This window comes from Neofelis nebulosa, chromosome 8 (assembly GCF_028018385.1).
Source record: "Neofelis nebulosa isolate mNeoNeb1 chromosome 8, mNeoNeb1.pri, whole genome shotgun sequence".
In the NCBI taxonomy this organism is placed as follows: Eukaryota; Metazoa; Chordata; class Mammalia; order Carnivora; family Felidae; genus Neofelis; species Neofelis nebulosa.
In genome coordinates, this window is record NC_080789.1 from 41,757,900 (window position 1) to 41,776,517 (window position 18,618).

The window sequence follows — 18,618 nt, forward strand, 5'->3', positions numbered from 1 at the left end:
TAAGGAAACTTGGGCCTAGACAGAACAATTTGTCCAGTATCAAAAAGACACAGAGCGGAGACAAAAACCAGGTTTCCAGTCTCATTCTAACTTCCTTTCCACTTCTACAGTGTTAGGACTACAGGCTAGACAGACAGATGAAGCAATTGACTTTAGATTACAGTTGACTTTCTGCCCATCTGAGATCTCAGCATAAAAATTTGCTTGGCATTCTTTTTTCTCTTGATGTAGAGGTGTGTACAATCATAACCTCGCAGGTAACCTAATTCCCCTCCAACTTTACGTATTAAACTGTAGTAAAAATATATCAAAGTGTTGAAGGAAATAATCCATCTAAATAGTTCCTCCATAGGGCAAAAGTAGGAGCTCATTGCTCCTTTGAGAATAGGTAGGTCCGCTAGAGGGAGCACAGAAGGAGTGTGCATCTCTGTCCACCTCAGTGAGGCTGGCCCACGCCCTCTATCACAGGGATACTTTTTTGGAAAACGAGATAATCAAGGCACAGTGTTCTGTCAGCACCCATAAGGGGCAAGGCACTTTGCCAAAAAAACTATGAGGAATGAGCCATATGGAACTTGATTCCTGACCTCCAGAAGTGCACAGTCACATTAATGAGTCAAGACACGCACCTAGGAAGTTAAATAGCAATATGACGCATTGTGTTGTATTAGCTCTGAGTGCCAGAATGGACAGTAACAAAGAATGGGAAAGAGGGGAACAGGTAACAGCTAGGTTTTACTGAGGGCTCACTATATGCCAGGAACTACTCTAATAACCCTTGAGGTTGGTATTTTTATGGACTTCATTTTCAGTTGAGAGAATTAGAATATAGTGAGACAAGCAGCTTGCCCACGCTGATAAGCAGCAGAGACAGGTAAGCTGGCCCAAGAGCCTGCGTGCATAACTACTTCCCCATACTGCCTCTCCATAGTGCCAGTGGGGATCAGTGGCGTGCTCAGTACCTTTTGTTGATCCAACAAAAGTTTGCACCCATGATAAGCTCACTTCTAGATGGAAGATTCAGAAACTTCTGCTGTCAGCTGTTTCTTGCATACCAGTAACTTTTATACTGAATGAAGGTTGTATGTGACCCCAGGCAAGTTATTTAACTTCTCTGTGCCTCAGTTTCTTCATCTGTAGACCGGAAAAATAATAGTACCTAGGTCACAGGATTGGATGAGGTGTTAATATATGTAAAGTACATAAAACGGGGTGTGGTCCATAGTAAACACTTAATACTTTCCCCTCAGAATTCCCTTGTAGAAGACTTCATCAGAACTGCACATTAGTACGGATGTGTTAAGAGATATGGGTAGATGCAGTGCTCCAGGCTGGCTGTTTCTGCTGCGTGGTGGGAAACCATCCCCCCCATCCCATTCCCTCCTCTCCCCCCACCCCAGTGACACCGAGGCAAAACCTCACCATGGCCAGCCAGCAGCTTTTGCTGATCCAAGGAACAAGAGATGCCGCCCCCGCCCCCCAACACAGACTCCAAGGGCTCCCAATCTTCTTTTCCTCTCTTCATATGTTGCTCATTGGTGGGAAAGTACCTTTCTTAAAGGACTGCTTAGCAGAAATCCAAGTACACAGTAGCTACAGAATGCTACATATATAGGAAAAGCAGGGACAAACCTTTAGCTCATCCACCTTCATCATTATGTAAAATGCAATTGCTTGGAGGTGAATTCTGCTACAGAAAGAACAGAATCTTTCCGTTTTTGAATGATGAGTCCTTATTTTAGGGGAAAGAAACTTGTTTTCATTACTTGGTATTTCCAAATGTGGCTTCCATTCACTTAGTCCTTTTTCAAAGTGGACTAAGGGACATAATGGACCCATCACTGCTCTTTTCTCATAATTATCTAAGGCGGTCTACTCAAAGTGTGATCTGGGGACAGGTGCTAGCCCACAAACTATTGCTAAACCATAAAAAATTAAGACCAGAATTTGAAAGGCAGGCACTTAGAAAGCTCTGTAACAATTTGATCTTGCCCCACTGTGGCATCTAAGCCCATGATCAGTGGTCTCTTCCTAGTGAACAGGCTGTAGGTTGTTTGAGTGACAAACTCACATGGAGAGTTACAGGTGGTGGAAAATGCATATAAGTCCTGTGAAGTGAAACTACATATCAGTATGTGGGAGTTTGGAAATAAAAAACCCTGGCCCTTCACCATGGATAGTTTGAGAAGTACTGCTCTAAGGGAATAACAGCCCTTCCAAGTTGGTTTGAAATGTGGCATTTTGTTGGATACTTTTCCATTGGTTGGTCCTGCTACAAATTTCTAAATTAGCACCAGTGAACACTGAACTACAAAAGCATAACTGTACTGCACTAGTTAGTGCAAACTCGTAAATGGAGAAGCAGTATGGACTCAGCCCACATTTGCCCTTATTATCATCCCCAACTTGTAATCCCCAATGCTTGTAATTAAGCATCTACCAGGAGCACATACACTCAACTTCTTTCCCAGAGCTGCCATGAGAAGTATATTTAAAAGCAGTAGATGATAATCATGTTCTCACTGAACCACTGTTGGATTCCATGAATCCTTCAGTCTATTTTCATTAGTCCTAGCCTGGTATTTTTCAGCGGTGAATATATGGTCTCTTTGTATTTTCATGTCTCGGTGAATCATGGGAACAAAATGCTCTTAGCTTATACCTGCCCTTTCGCTTTCTTACTAAAAGGTCTCTTTTTTTTAAATAGGAAAATATATTTGTTGATCTCTCAAGGATGGCCCCGAAGACTCCAATAAAAAATGAACCAATTGATTTATCAAAGCAAAAAATTTTCACTCCAGAAAGAAACCCCATTACTCCAGTTAAGCTTGTTGACAGACAGCAGGCAGAACCATGGACGCCCACAGCTAACCTGAAGATGCTCATTAGTGCTGCCAGCCCTGACATAAGAGACCGGGAGAAGAAAAAGGGACTGTTCAGACCCATTGAAAACAAGGATGATGCCTTTACAGACTCTCTGCAGGTAAACAGGCTGTGCGTCTCAGGCTTTATAGAATTTTTTTTTTAAGTTTATTCATTTTGAGGGAGACAGAGACAGTGTGAGTGGGGAGGGGCAGAGAAAAAAGGAGAGAGAGCATCCCAAGCAGGTTCTGTGCTGTCAACATGGGGCCGATGTGGGGCTCAAACCCGTGAAACCACAAGACCATGACCTGAGCCGAAACCAAGAGTCAGAGTCTTAGCCGGTGGGGCAACCCAGGCACCCCAGGCTTTATAGAATTTTAAAATCTTTACTTAACACCTTAAAAGTCATAGGATTCTCAGTTTTTCAGTTACCATTGAGCCAAAAGCGGTATTAAACTTAATGTCTTCCTCTCTTCTTTTTTTTTTTTTTTTTTTTTTTTTAATGGCATGTCAGATGTCTGTAACGGTAAAATACTTTTAGGCAGGCGGTATCTTTCATCCACAAATCCCTGCTGTTTACAGATATCAATATGCCAAAACTTAATATCTTACTTCTAGCTGAAATGGAATTCTCACTCTGTGTCTTATTTTTTTCATAATGAATGTTTTTTTTTTCTCTTCTATATGCTACTCCCTTGACTACTCCCAGTACGCATTTAAAAATGATAATTTTTAAAGCAGAACTGTTTCATAATTTTGATTTAATGAAAAAGTTTGGACTTTTTTTAATGCTGCTGTGAATTATAATTTTTCTCTGATTTTGAGGGTAGCAGTTTATTTTAGACTTTGGAAATTTCATTATTTTTATATATGTTGAAGTCTTTGGTTTGGGGCCTTAAAGGTAAATCATCTTTAAATTATCTGTCCCATGGAGAACCAGAGCTATTGAATAAGCAGCATATCTATACTTTAAAGAAAAAAAAAAATCAACGGTCAATAATTTTCACTCTCCCATTAAACCTTTTCCCAGGCTTGCTAAGAAAAGTTACAGATTTGAATGTTATTTCTCTTGTATTTTTCCTCCTTTTGGTAGACTTTTTATGCTATAAAAATTACCAAAATGAAGAAATTGAAAAAGAAGAGAAAAAGATATCCTGAATTACAACATGAAATTAATAGAACAAAATGAAGTGAATCTGGTATACTTCATTGCAGTGACAGAGCTAACTAATAGATTTTTCCATGTAACTAAATACAAAGCAGACCATACTTTGAGAACCACCGCTCCAGAGAAACTCCTGTGTGTATACGCCAAGAGACACGAACAAGAATATCATAGCAGCACAGTTCCTGTTAGTGCACACTGGAAACAACACACATGGCTATGAGTAGGAGAATGGATAACTAAATTGTGGTATATTCATACAGTGGAATATCAAACAGCAGTGACAATGAGAGAAAATCATAGCTACATGCAAGAATGTGGATGAATCATAAAGACGTATGTTGATTGAAAAGAGCAAGTTTCAGAAGACTATCTACTAGTTTCAATTTTACAAACGCTGAAAACCCAAACCAAACAAAACCTAAGCAATATTTTATATAGGGATATATCCATATGTGATAGGATTATTTGAAAATGGCCATGAAATGATACATGCAAATTTAGGAGAAAGGTTACTCTGTGGGGTAGGCAGATGTAAATTAATAGTATTGTTCTGGTTTGGGGCATTAAAGATATTATGTACATGGTAAGTATATTTTATATGACCAAATATTCTATCAAAAGGTAGTAAAAAATCAATTTAAAGAAGATATTCCTCAGTAATTTTTAGGAATATGAAAGGATTCTATGACCAAAAAATTTGAGAACTATTGTTCTAGGGTACACATCTAGTAGTGAAATGATTAGGTCATTGGATATGCAAATATGCACAAAGTAATTGCTTTCCCAAGTGCTGTTCTCATCCACCAATAATGTACGAACATTTATTGATCCACTTCTCTGACACTTGACACTGTGAAATTTATTAATTTCTGCCAATCGAATGGGTGTACAACTGTGTATTATTGTGATATTCACTTGCTTTTCCTTGGTTACTCATGAGGCTCAGCCTCTTTCGACATGTTTACTGGCCACCATGTTGTTTTTTCCCTTTTCTGTGAAGTGTTTGTGCATGTTCTTTGCTGATGTTTATTACTCATTTTTCCATATTGGTTTGTAGGAGTTTATTGTATGTTCTTGAAATACCTTTATCAGTTCTGTGTGTTACATTTCAACTTACTGCTTGTGTTTTTTCATGTTGTATATTATAATCAATTGTCCCTGCACTATTTATTCAGTCCCTCCTGCTCTCCCAAGTGGTCGCTATCTCTGTCCTATGTCAAAGTTCTTTTCATGTATGTATCTGTTTCTTGGCTCTCTTCTGTTCCATTGGCGAATTTATGCATACCTACACCAATACCATATGGTAATAAGCCTTGATATCAGGTAAAGCAAGACTCTCATCTTATTTTGCTTCAGAGTGTGTAGGCTATTCTTTGCCTTTTGTTCCTCCATATATACTTTAGATTGGATTTTTTTAATGTTTATTTTGAGAGAGAGAGTGTGTGTGCACATACACGAGTGGAGGAGAGGCAGGCAGAGAGAGAGGGAGAGAGAGAATCCTACACACACTCCATGCTCAGCACGGAGCCCAATGCAGGGCTCGATCTCACAAACCGTGAGATCATGACCTGAGCTGAAGTCGGACCCTTAACCGACTGAGCCACCAGGCGCCCCACAGCTGATTTTTTAAATCTCTTTTTAAATCTGCCTTTATAGCTACTTTGTTAAATTCACTTATTATTTTAAATAATTTGAGATACTTTTGAGTTTTTTATATAAACAATCATCTTCTGCAAAGTGAAAGTTTTGCTTCTTCTTTTCTAATCCCTGTGCCTCAGTTTCTTTTTCTTGTCCTCAGGCACTGGCTAGGATCTTCAATATGATATAGAAGAGGAACAGTAATAATGGGCATCCTTATCATTTTCCAGATTTTAAGGGAATACTTCCAAGATTTTTCCATTAAGACATGTGTTTGCAGTTGGGTTTTTACGGGTACACTTTATTAAAGAAATTCTCCATTTCTGATTTTCTAAGAGCATTTTTAAAAATCATGAATGGGTGTTAAATTTATCAAATGCTTTTTTTCTGAAGCCCATTGAGATAATCATACCACTTTCTTCCTTGAATCAGTTCGTTGAAAAGCCTTTTTTACTGGGGCACCTGGGTGGCTCAGTCAGTTGAGCGTCCGACTTCAGCTCGGGTCATGATCTCATGGTCCATGAGTTCGAGCCCCTTGTCAGGCTCTGTGCTGACAGCTCAGGGCCTGAAGCCTGTTTCAGATTCTGTGTCTCCCTCTCTCCCTGCCCCTCCCCTGCTCATGCTCTGTCTCTCTCTGTCTCAAAAAAATAAAATAAAAACATTAAAAAAATAATAAAAAAGAAAAGCCTTTTACTTTTGTGGCTTGAACTGAGCCTTTCTCAAATGTGGGTTGCTGAGACAAGGACACCACGTTAGTATCCTTACAAAAAGAATAAAGAGGAGTAAGACTTAGCTGCCCTTGTTCAGTTCCTTGAACCTTGGTCAGTTGTAAAAAATAAAACACATTGGTGACGCAATGCAGGCCAGTGAATCTCAGAATTTTATGTCAATAGGAATTACCCAGGACCTAAATTCTGATACATCAGGTCTGGGATGGGGCAAGCTCCCAGTGATGCCGATCTATAGGTCTAGTGAGCACATTCATAGCAAGGGTGTAGCAAGCTGTAAATGACTATTTTTCATTTTTTAAGCTTTTAACCAATAAACTCACCCTCAAGTTTCAAAGGAGGAAAAAATCAGTCCAAAGAAAACAATCAATAAAATGTTAAGAAAATTGGATTAGGTAATGAATATATTTTAACCAGAATTTAGAATGCTGTGGACTGGGATGTTCCCCCAGGTTTGCCAATAACTCATTAGTCCATGCATTTCTTCTGCATTTTTCATGCAATTTCTCCACATGCAATTTCGGTGACATCTCTCCTCTCCCTTTTGTCTGCCCTTTGCAGCTTGATGTTGTTGGGGACAGTGCTGTGGATGAATTTGAAAAGCAGAGGCCAAGCAGAAAACAGAAAAGTCTAGGACTCCTGTGCCAGAAGTTTCTAGCTCGCTATCCAAGTTACCCCCTGTCAACCGAGAAAACAACCATCTCCCTGGATGAAGTTGCTGTCAGTCTTGGTATGTATCATCAGATTACCTGGAGGCCCGTCTCCAGTCACAGTGGGAAACTGGTTTCCTCGGGCAGGCCAAAGTCTTCAGATAGCTTCTCATTAAGTAAAGAGTGGGCTCCCGAAGGATGAGGACAGAGGAGCAGGTAGCGCTTCCTTCTGTCATCGAATTTCTCATCCTCATGCAGAGGATTTCAGGGAGTCTTCTAGGCCTGAGGGTCAAACAAAAATTTGTGTCTTTTTCAACCTCGTAAAATATTTGTATAAAAGACTCACGTTAAAAACATATCACTTGTAATTTCATATTAATGCAGACAGACAAAACACATTTTAAAATAGCTTGCTGTTTATTTTTAAAAATGCTTCTAAGATTTCAGACCTGGTATTACTTCTGTTATCAAATAGGATTTGAGAGCAAGAGCGTTATGTTTGAAGCCATACAGTGTGATACAGCGAGCCTGTCAAGCTGGAGGAAGCACATCCGGACATAACTCAAACAGCTAACCTTCTAACAAAGAGGAGTACATGTGTTCACATGGCATGGGTGTGTGTAATGTGCAGTGGGGTATGGGCTGTAAATATGAAGACAGCTGCCTCAGAGTAGAGACCCCTAGTGGGCATGGGTTGCAGTTGGTCCCAGGATAAACATGTTGACAGTCTTAACTAAGCAGAAATCACAGTGATTTGAAGGTATAGGGTGTCCCCTTAAAAAATAAGGTTTTACACACAGAAGAAAAGAAAAAAAATCAACTAAACAGGCTTTATGATAGATTATATTTTTAATTTGTTTATTCTCTTTCTTCCCCTCGCCCTGAAAAATGTGCCCCAGTAGATGATTGGCCATCTGAATTATTCAAACTGATGGCTAAAACTGTTTAAGTTGCTAGAAACTGAGATAATGAGGCAGTGAATGTGATGGAAGGACCATGGGCTGGGCTTTGGATCAGATGGAGCTCTCCAATTTATAGGCTGTGAGAGTTTTTAAAAAGTTACTTAACCTGTTCCTGTCTGAAACACAAGGATCATAGCACCTACCTTGCAGAAACTTAGCAAAGTTTGGGGAGAATGTCAGCAACATGCCTAACTCAGGGCTGGGCACGGGTAACTCCTACTGTTACGTGGAACACTTTCTACTCAGCTCTTACTAGATCTCTCTCTGCCCTCCCCAAGCTATCCTGTCACCCTCTGGGAAAGGAAGTACAGTGCCTGGTTGGGGAGCCCAGAAGTAAAATACAGTATTTGGAGTCAGTGCCAATGAAACAAGAAAGGGAAAGTGACCCAGCGGATGAAGACTTAGGGTACACCCATTTGAGGCACAGGCCTAGAAACTAATCTTACAGAGGATGAGGGTAAAACAGTAGCACACAGTGTCCTTACTGAAGTTCATGAAACCAGCTTCCTCCATATACCCAACTTCCATCCACAGACCTTGCACTAATGTCAGTGCAGAAGACAAAAGATTAGATCAAAAGATTAGACAAAAACATCAGACAAGCTCCATCTCGGACTAAGGGAAGCATGGTAATAACTGATAAATCTGTGGGGGCATACGTAATGCCATGGCTAGGATTAACAGGATTACGCTGATACAAAAGGAAAAGGCTGGATGCTAGGAAAAACCTTCCTGACGGAGCAAGCCCCAGAGTAACCTGAAGGTCTCGAGACCTGTGAAATGGAACTTTTTAGTGCACGAGCCAGTAGACAGATAAACCCAGTCCAGATTGAAAGGCAGCTGCCACAGTGGCTTTTACCAACACCGCCTATTAAACACCCATTGTGCATATTAAACACTCATCTTACCTTCAAGCGGTCAGAATCTTCCTTTATTTTCCCTTCTTAGGATGTCTACTCACTAGATGGAGATTTAACAATTTGTATCTAATACAGAATCACAAAACAGCCCAGCATATGGCTGGCCCTGGGGTGTCTCAGTTGCGTTCACATGACATTTCTAATGGGAAGGTCTATGGAATGTTACACTCTAAACAAGATGTGTTAATATATGAAAACAGACTGGAATAAAAAAAACAGGCAGATCTGGACAAGGGGCTGTTGACTGCCCCTGCCAGCACCTTCCAGCAGGCATCTGGCACCGAAGTCTGAGCTTCTGAGGATGAAGAGCCTTTCAGGGTCATGAGCCGAAATGTTCTGATGAACTGTGAAATGCCTCTTCCTGCAGATAATAGAACTTCGTTTCACCTCCAAAGTTTTCATCAGAATTTGATCAATTTCTTGTGTTAAATCTTTGAAGGGCCAGAAGCTACATTCACTAAGCCTGCTCTGATTATATAACGGCTCCTGGCAAGTGAGCAGAAAGAGGACATCTTTGTAGCTGGACCAGTTTTCTGGGAGATGCCCGGAGGCTTTTATTATGGGTTCTCGGATGAGAGCAAAGGAGCCAGTGGGTTCCAAAGGCCTAAGGGCCTGTTGCTCAGCAGGATGAGTCACAGGAAAGTTTTAAAATCTGTTTATACTGTGACTTCTCATGCTAGCAGGGATTTTAGGTATTTCCAATGCTGTGCAGAAAGTATTTACAAAATAATACATAACAGTAGATAAAAATTGATACCCTATTGGAGACCCGTTACATTTATGGTCACATTTAATCCTCCTCATCTAATGAGATAAATACTAAGGCATAGAAAGATTACCCAGGTAGTAAGGGATTGAGCAGGGATTCAAATCCAGGCAGTCTGACCTCAAAGCCCCCACACTTAACTCCTGTAAATATTTTTGGTAAATGTGGTAGACGGCCCTATAACTCCAGCTATTTTGAGAGTGTTGGGAAAGTGGGTAGAGACTTGAAGAACTTCATGGTCAGCCGGTATTGTGCCTAAAGAGTGTCTGTGCTTTACCCCTGGGCTGTTTAGCCCAAACGGCTGTGAATGGGAGCACGGGGACAGTTACCAGCGGCCAAGCTATGAGCAAAAGGAGCCTCGTATGTTGTTCAGCCCTGGCTGTAGCTTCCTCCAGCAGCTTGAGAAGGGTGCCCAAGCTCTAGACTCCTAAGTTTCCAACGCAAAATAGGAAACAAAATATTTGCCATCTGTTTTCCTTCCTGGGCCATTAAGAAAGTTAACAAAGATAATTATTCCACATCATTCAAACTCCAGGACAGGATACAATTGTCCAAATGACGTGTCACGCGTTGGACACAGTTTATTTTACAGTCTGCATAATTAGGAGTAGAAGTCAAAATCAACCAAACAGCATTCATCAGGTGTCCATTAGACATACTGGTACACGTGTTGCTCAATCCCACCTGTTTTAACGTGCTGAGGTGTTCACGTGGTTTACCTAACAGGTCTAAAGAAGAGACATACTAGTGTTGACGTAATAGAGATGCGACCATCCTCCATCTCTGGGTGGGTGTTTTTTACCCTCGCTCTTTTAAGGGTTGGATCCCAAGAACATCCTTACAGGTTCGGTTTGTGGAGCATCCACCCTTGCTGCGCATTGCCCTGGGCAGCATGTAGAGTAGCTTACAGACATGGTCCAGGCCCTCAAGGAATTTTTACTCAAAAATGTTTGCCTGCATGATTGTCGACTTCTGTTTTCCAAACAGGCGTTGAAAGGAGACGTATCTATGACATTGTAAATGTGCTGGAATCACTGCATCTGGTCAGCCGGGTGGCCAAGAATCAGTATGGCTGGCATGGACGGCACAGCCTGCCAAAAACCCTGAGGAGCCTCCAGAGACTGGGAGAGGAGCAGAAATATGAGGAGCAGATGGCACATCTCCAACAGAAAGAGCTAGAGCTGATGGATTATAAACTTGGAGAACGTAAAAAAGATGGCTGCCCAGATTCTCAAGATCAACAGTTACTGGATTTCTCTGAACCCGACTACCCCTCTTGTGAGTGCACCATAAAACCACACGAGTGATGGTTCCTTCCACAGAGATTCACTGCTAAGGCGGGAAGTGCCAGATCGACAGCCCTGGAGGGAGATGTCCTCCTGTTCTACCTACTGAAGAAAGGGGGACAGATGGCTCCCCCACTGGGCTTCCCACTCGACCTCACTTCAAGCCTGTCTGGTGGCAGTTCACTTGGTACTTGGTGTGTTTGGACCACAGATCGCTAACGGCGCTCCCGTTTCTGATTGACAGCCCCATGCTGATTTCTGTTTGTGAGCCTTTAAGGAAATTTCACTTGGAAAGAAGTTATCTTTTCACAGAATTCAGTTTTTTAAATTCTATTTAGGGTAGATTACTTAGGAACAAACCCCGTTAGGAGAACACGTTGGTAAGAAAGATAGATAACCCCTGCTGTCATTTGATACAGAATTTTTTTTTATTTATATCTACATTATTCTTCCCCTCCCAGCTCCTTTTGAGCCTCTTCCTGTTTTGACCACTGATCTTCATCATTCTTACCCTAAATCCCATTGCTAAGATGATAAAGTACAAGTATCACTCAACATTTCCCTTGCATACATAATAGGGATGGAAATGTGGGCCTGGTTTTCATTAGATTTACTGCCCCGTGCCTTTTAGCTCCACCCCATGAGCCAGTTCTTATACTAGTAACCAGAGGAGACAGCCATCTGTCAGGGATGGTTTGCCTGCCATATACAGCAACAGACATCTAATCAGTGTCTCTTATTCATTTACAGCTTAGTTCTTCACTTATTTCTGAAAAGCAATGGAAGAGGCGAGCGCCTACTGTGTTTAAGATATAGTCTAGATATTGTGGGCACAGAGAAAGAAAAACAGAGTTCTTGCCTTTCAGGGAACAGCTGATGTTCTGAAAACAGTCTGTTTCAGACTGTTTCAGTCTGTGAAGTCTACCCTTCCTTTTATCCTTCTGCATTCATCTTTTCAAAAAGTTGCACCAGGAAGACTACCTCATGGATTTATTCTATGAAGTAGGAGTGTAAAGCATTAAGAGTGGTTTCAAATATGCATTTCAGAGTTTATGCCTCCTGTAGAGTCATTTTCCAAGCCATAAGAAAACCCATCTCATTTCTTGAGGCGCCTGGCTGGCTCAGTCAGTAGAACATGCAACTCTTGATCTCAGGGTCATGAGTTCGAGTCCCACGTTGGGTGTAGAGGTTACTTAAAAAAAAAAAAAAAGAAGACAAAAATCCATCTCATTTGTTTACAAGCCATCTTTTTGTGCTGTGTGTCCAGTAGGCTTCTGCCTGTAACAAGACTGATCTTTCCATCTGCTGGTAGAGTTAGTAGTTCTGGCAAACTCCTAAGTACCATCTTTCATGTGGTAAATTATATGTTGTGATGCTTTCATTTCATTCCCTTTGTAGCATCTGCAAACAGTAGAAAAGACAAGTCTCTGAGAATTATGAGCCAGAAGTTTGTCATGCTATTCCTCGTCTCCAAAACCAAGATTGTTACTCTTGATGTGGCTGCCAAAATACTGATAGAAGAAAGCCAGGATACCCCAGACCATAGTAAATTTAAAAGTAAGCATCTTCACCTAAATCCACTTATAAGTACAAAAAGGGTGTCATATCATATATTGATATTTTCTGCCTGTGAGATTGAAGAAGAAATTGTTTTTGAGAAGTGCAGTCCTTCCTGCACTCATAAAGATTCTTGGGGCTGTGAAAGGTAAGTTAATAAATACTATAATTCCCATTAAAGTTCTGTCCGATGCCTTTTCCTCGGCAGATAGGATGGATGGTGGAAGCAGAATGCCGTCCATCCCACAAATGCAGGTCAGGGAGGGTGTAAGATGCTTTGCGTTTCTCTTTAGTATTGCTGCTTCCAAGACAGAATGTCTGAGTTTTCTTTCCCCTTTTTTCCTCACCCCCTGCCTACTCTCCTGATGGGTGGAGATGAAAGTTGTCTGCAGGTAAGAAACAGAGGAATGACCAGGGTAGGGTAGGGGTGGTGGGACGAGGCCGCTGGGCAAGAATAGTTTCCGAGATTCATACCCAGTGCATCTTCCTTTTCTGTCAAGCCTGGGTCGAGCCAAATGCCCTTGGCTGCCAATAGCCCTTTCAAGCCCTGGGAAGCCATGATCTCAGCTTTCTGCTTTTTCTGTTTCCATTGGAGGTATAGGCACCCTGTGGGAGAAATGAGTAGGTAAAATGCAGCTCTGTCAGAATTGGGAAGAAGATTGCATCTGGGGTGAATGTTTGAGGTTCCTGGACCATAATCAGAGCTCCTCTGATTGATTTTAGATACAAAGTCAAGTGGGTTTCCTACCTGTAAATTGATTTCTTGAATGGACATTACTTTGTGGGTATTGCCCTGCCTGTCAGATGTCTTACCACCTCTTCTGAATGTCTCCTCTAGTACCTGCATTTTCAAATGTCTCTCCCCCAGCCCTCATAAGACTAAGGGAAGGACCACCCCGCCCCTCCCCCACTAGGTGGCCAGATGCCTGTCTTCAGCACAGCTGAACCTCGTGACCTTGAGCCCCAACGGTCTTGTGTGCCCAAGAGCACAGCCTCACAGGAAGCTCTGGGGAATCCCTGTCATTTTCACAGGCCAGCTGTCTGCTGGAGCTGGTGCCACCACCTCCTGCTGGGAGAAACTCAGAGCGAGCTTTTGACATGCCACACATCAGAATTACATTTACTAAGCCTTTAATTATAGCCCCTTTCCCTCCCTTGGCGTTCTTGAAATCTCAGCGCTCCCTGCAAATCTTGGTGCTCCCTGCTCATTACCAGGTGCCTCTCACAAGGGGTGTGAAGTTGTGGAAAAGGAAAGACACACTGACCTTCCTGTAGTATGTGTCTTCAGATACATCAGATCCATAAATCTCAGGCCATTGCATGACAGAGCCGTTGGCCTCTGCTGCACCCCACTGCTTTCTGCTTGAGGTTTATATGGCCGCCCAGAAAAGTGACCTGTCACATAAACTAAAATGTAATGGTGTTACAGACGGTGTGACCATAATTGTGTTTTATATCTTCAAGCAAAGGTACGACGCCTCTATGACATAGCCAATGTTCTGACCAGCTTGGCTCTAATAAAGAAGGTGCATGTAACTGAGGAGCGAGGCCGGAAACCAGCCTTCAAATGGATCGGGCCTGTGGACTTCAGTTCCAGCGGTAAGGTGGCATGGTTTTGCTAGGGACCTATTTTATTTTCAATCCCCAGTTCCTTTTCCAAATCATGCATCTACTACTCAATGAGACTGATCTTCATTTCCCATAACCTGTGTCACATTCAAAATTAGACTAGAGGTATCACTCTTGGAACAAGGAACGTTAGTCTTTAAATGGTGTGTGGGGCCAGCTCCCATATGGTAGGAAGGGAGATCCTGAGAGCTTATAATGTGGGAGTTTCTGTAACTATTAAATTATAACTCATTAGCATGTTTTATTTTATTCCAAAGTTCCTGGAAGTTTGGGATTAAGGATTAAAAATAACACTTCTTATGAACTCTGGTTGTTTCTGCATCAGCAAAATAAAGCATTATTTTTCTTCGAAATCCCAGATAGTGTTAAAATTATATCGATTACTATCACAAAACTAATACATGGTGAGATGGCTTCTAAATATAGTATGGATGTCATGAACACCTTTTTGGTAATTTATTTAACAGGTTACAAGTGTTATAATTTTACTAAACTAGAGCAAAAAAGGGTATTATCTTCTAATTTGACAGGTAATATCTGAGCAATTGGGGACTGGATCCTACTATACCAGCTACTTTACATATAGCTATGCTGCCTGGAAAAAAGAAGCCATTAAAGTTATTTTTAAATTACCCTTCCAATTTTGGTATTAGTGGCATAAATTCCTGCCACTTAACCCAGGCTTATAAAAGATACAGCTCTCTACCTCACTTACAACACATTATTCACTTAGGATCTGGATGAAACCACTTAAAATCAAGTATAACTAATTCAGGCCAGCCGGCACTTACTGCATGTGCATTGTGCACATGAAGTTACTGTACTAAATGCCACGAGAGATTGAAAGGCGCGTGTGACGCCATCCCTGCCTGCATGAATTACACACCTTTGCCATTTTGCACACCTCTGCCTTTAGCTTCTAGCCTTTTCACTTGTGAAGCCCTCTTCTTTTCAACCCGAACATATTCTACTCGGCTTTCAAGATCTGGCTTGAATGTCAACTCCTCCGTGAGGTTTTCCCTGATCACCCGGAGCAAAGACTGTCACATCTGAGCTGTTGCGATGTAGTATTGTGCTACTGTACTCGGTGATGTTGATGTCATGCCATTGCCCCAGCTCTCTGCATTCATTGGAAGCCCGGCGTGGTCGTTTTTGCTTTAGTTTTTAACAACCATATTAAGATATAACTCACGTAAGGTGTAACTCACATAACTCATCCATTTAAATTGTACAGTTCGGTGGCTTTTAGTACAGGGTTGTGCAACCATCACCACAATTACTTGGAAAACACAGTCCATCCCCAAAAGAAACCCTGTCCACATTAGCACTTCCTTCCCACTTCTTCCCAACCTCTCCCTTCCAGCACCAGGAGAAAATTAATATATTTCCATCTCTATAGATTTGCCTATTCTGGAGATTCCCTATAAATGGAATCACACAATATATGGTCTTTTGTGACCAACTTCATTCACTTAGCACAATGTTGTTAGGTCCTTCAGCCTCATATGTATCAGTACTTCCTTGCCTTCTGTTGTGGAATACTATCCCATTGTATAGATGTGCCACATTTCATTTATTCATTCATCGGTTGACAGAAATTTGGATTTTTTCCATTTTTTGGCAATTATGAATAATACCACTTTGAACATTCACAGAGAAGTTTTGATACGAATGTCTGTTTGCATTTCTCATGGATATATCTAGGGGTGGACGTGATGGCTCATTGGTGGCACTATGCTTAACATTTTAAGGAATGGTCAAACTGTCTTCTAAAGAGGCAGATTCCCGATGAGTTAAAAGCAGACTCACTCAGCCTGTATTCATCCATGATTACCCTATAGTACCCAGATTAGTGCCTTTACTTGCTTTAGTTGATTAATGAGCTTCTATTGAAGGTGTAATTAGCCTGCATTTGAAAATTAGAGAACGATTAAGCACTAAACACGGTGGTCCTAGCTCTGGGGGAACTCAGAGAGGATATGGGTAACGTTCTGATGGATGGAACCGTTAGGTTTTGGAGGGAAGGAGAGCTGTTGAGTTCAGGGAGAAGATACCTAAGAACAGATCTGGTGCATGTTTAGAGATCAGCCACCCTGATTTAGGTGTAGGGCATGCGCTAGAGGATAACGAGACATAAAATGTGATTTGTTGGGACGTTTTGGAAGCCTTCGAAATAAACCAAGAAATCTGTCCTAGATGTAATAGGCAGAAGTGATGAGATCTTTAGATAGATTAAAAAAGAAGAGGGACTCAAGGGTAGTCAGGGAACTAAGGTGGTGTTGAGAAGTCTCACGAAGGGATTTGTGTACCTAGCTAGAAGGGCTCCGATCTGATGAGGGGACCAGGACTTGAGACCAGGTCAGGAACCTCATTGTGAACCCACTTTCTCTATCTGACAGAAACCTGATCTTCTTTCTGTATATCTAGTTTCATTACTGACATCACCATCGTCATCAACAACCCAGCAATCTGGAACTTCACATTACCTTTGATTTCTTGAATTCACTCTCCTTCACTCCTTGTGTAGCAATTCCTCATGGGTAAACTTAATAAATGTCTCTTTCCTCTTCTCCTTCCCACCATCGTGGCCTTTTCATCCTCTTCACAGCTTTTTTGAGTTATTATGACACAGGATAAATGGCACATGGTTAAAATTACAGTTTGGTAGGTTTTGCATTGTGTACACCTGTGAAAGAATGACCACACTCAATATAATGAACCCATCACCCTCCAAAGTCTCCTGTGTCTTTGTAATTCCTCCCTCCTTACCCCCATCCCGTCCCCAGGGCAACCACTGATCTGCTTTCTTTCACTCTAAATTTTGTACATATTTTCTAAAATTTTTTATAAGCAAATTATATACAGTCGATGCTCATTATTCAGAGTGCATATTTGCAAATTTACATGCTCACTAAAATTTTTTGATAACTCCAAAATCAACACTCACAGAATTTTCTCATTCATTCACAGACATGCAAAGAGTGGCAAAAAATTTCGGTTGGTAACACCCTTGTTCCCAGCTGAGGTCGAACAAGGCAACACAGCCTCCTTGTTTCTCGTACTTGTTCCTACTCGGCTCTCATGCTATAAACAAGTGTCCTTTCCGTGGTCTTTTTAAGGCCATGTATTCACATTTTTTGTGCTTTGTGTTGGGGATTGTGCCGTTAAAATGGCTCACAAGTGTCCTACTGAAGTGCTAATGATTCTAAGTACAAGAAGGCTGTGAAGTGCCTTACAGTGGAAATACATATGTTAGAAAAGCTTCCTTCAGGCATGCGTTCTAGTGCTTTTGGCTAAGAGTTGAACACTAATGAATCAACAATGTGTATTAAATAAGGTGTCTTTAAACAGACACACATATAAAACAGGGTTATATGTTGATCAGTTGATGAAAATGTTGTGACCGGAGGCTGGCAGGAACCTAACCCTGTATTTCCTCTAAGAGCAGTAGTTCAGTATTTGCTAATTCAGTGTTCATGGTAACTTCACAGAACATAACTACCGTGAATAACAAGAATTGACTGTAATGTGTATACTCTTTTTCTCAAGCTTCTTTCACTCAGCATAATTACTTTCAGATTAATAGTATTGTATCATGTATCAATAGTTTATTCCTTTACATTGCTGAGTATCCCATTATATGGATATATCATTCTTTATTCATTTACTTGTTGGTGGACATGTGGATTATTTCCAGTGTTTAGCTAGAAATTTACTTATAAATTTATTTATTTACAAATAAAGCTACAGTGAATAGTCATGTACATCTGTTCATATGGTAGAATTCACCAGTGAAGCATGTGGGCAAGCAGTTTCCTACATGAGAGGTTTTTAATAACAGATTCAATTTTTTCAGCTATAGGGCTATTCAGTTTATCTCTAGTAGATCTATCCTTCTACTTTGTGTTCAGTTTTCTCTTTTTCTAGTTTCTTAAGGTAGAAGTGGAGGTGATTCTAGATCGTTCTTTTTTCTAGTAGGTATTTAATGCTGTCAATTTTTACTATAAGTGCTGCTTTAGCTCTATCCCACAAATTTTGATATGTGTGTTTTCTCTGTCTTTCAATTCAAAATATTTTGCAGTTTTCCTTTTATCGGGATGTGTGCTCATTTCCAATTTTTCTGAGATTTTTCCAGATCTTTTTCTTACGGATTTCTAACTTCATTCCATGTGGGCAGAGAATATACTTTATGTAACTTGAATCCTTTCAAATTTATTGAGGTTTGTTTTATGGTACAGATATGGTCTACCCATATGCACTTAAAAAGAATGTATATTCTACTTTGTTGAGTGGAATGTTTTACAAATGATAACTAAATCAAGTTGGTTGATTGTGTTGTCTAATTCTTCTATATCCTTACTGACTTTATGTTTATTTCTTCTCTCAATTGCTGGTAGAGGAATGTTGAAATGTCTGATTATAGTTGCAGATTTGTCTATTTCATCTTTCAGC

At 40.9% G+C, this 18,618-nt stretch overlaps 1 protein-coding gene and 1 long non-coding RNA gene across 2 annotated transcripts in view; one reads left to right on the forward strand and one right to left on the reverse strand.

Moving 5' to 3' along the window:
- Positions 1–18,618, forward strand: part of E2F7 (E2F transcription factor 7) — a 39,636-nt gene that overhangs the window by 5,133 nt on the left and 15,885 nt on the right. The window contains exons 3-7 of the mRNA XM_058741949.1: positions 2,708–2,983; positions 6,958–7,126; positions 10,682–10,972; positions 12,379–12,537; positions 14,002–14,136. Of these exons, the coding sequence (XP_058597932.1) occupies positions 2,708–2,983; positions 6,958–7,126; positions 10,682–10,972; positions 12,379–12,537; positions 14,002–14,136 (1,030 nt within the window). The remainder of the gene's footprint in view (positions 1–2,707; positions 2,984–6,957; positions 7,127–10,681; positions 10,973–12,378; positions 12,538–14,001; positions 14,137–18,618) is intronic.
- On the reverse strand, positions 11,903–16,845 carry LOC131519180 (uncharacterized). Its single transcript, XR_009265513.1, has 4 exons — positions 16,653–16,845; positions 13,803–13,944; positions 13,012–13,143; positions 11,903–12,381 (listed from the first exon to the last, which is right to left on the reverse strand). It is a non-coding gene; the product is annotated as an uncharacterized LOC131519180 (long non-coding RNA).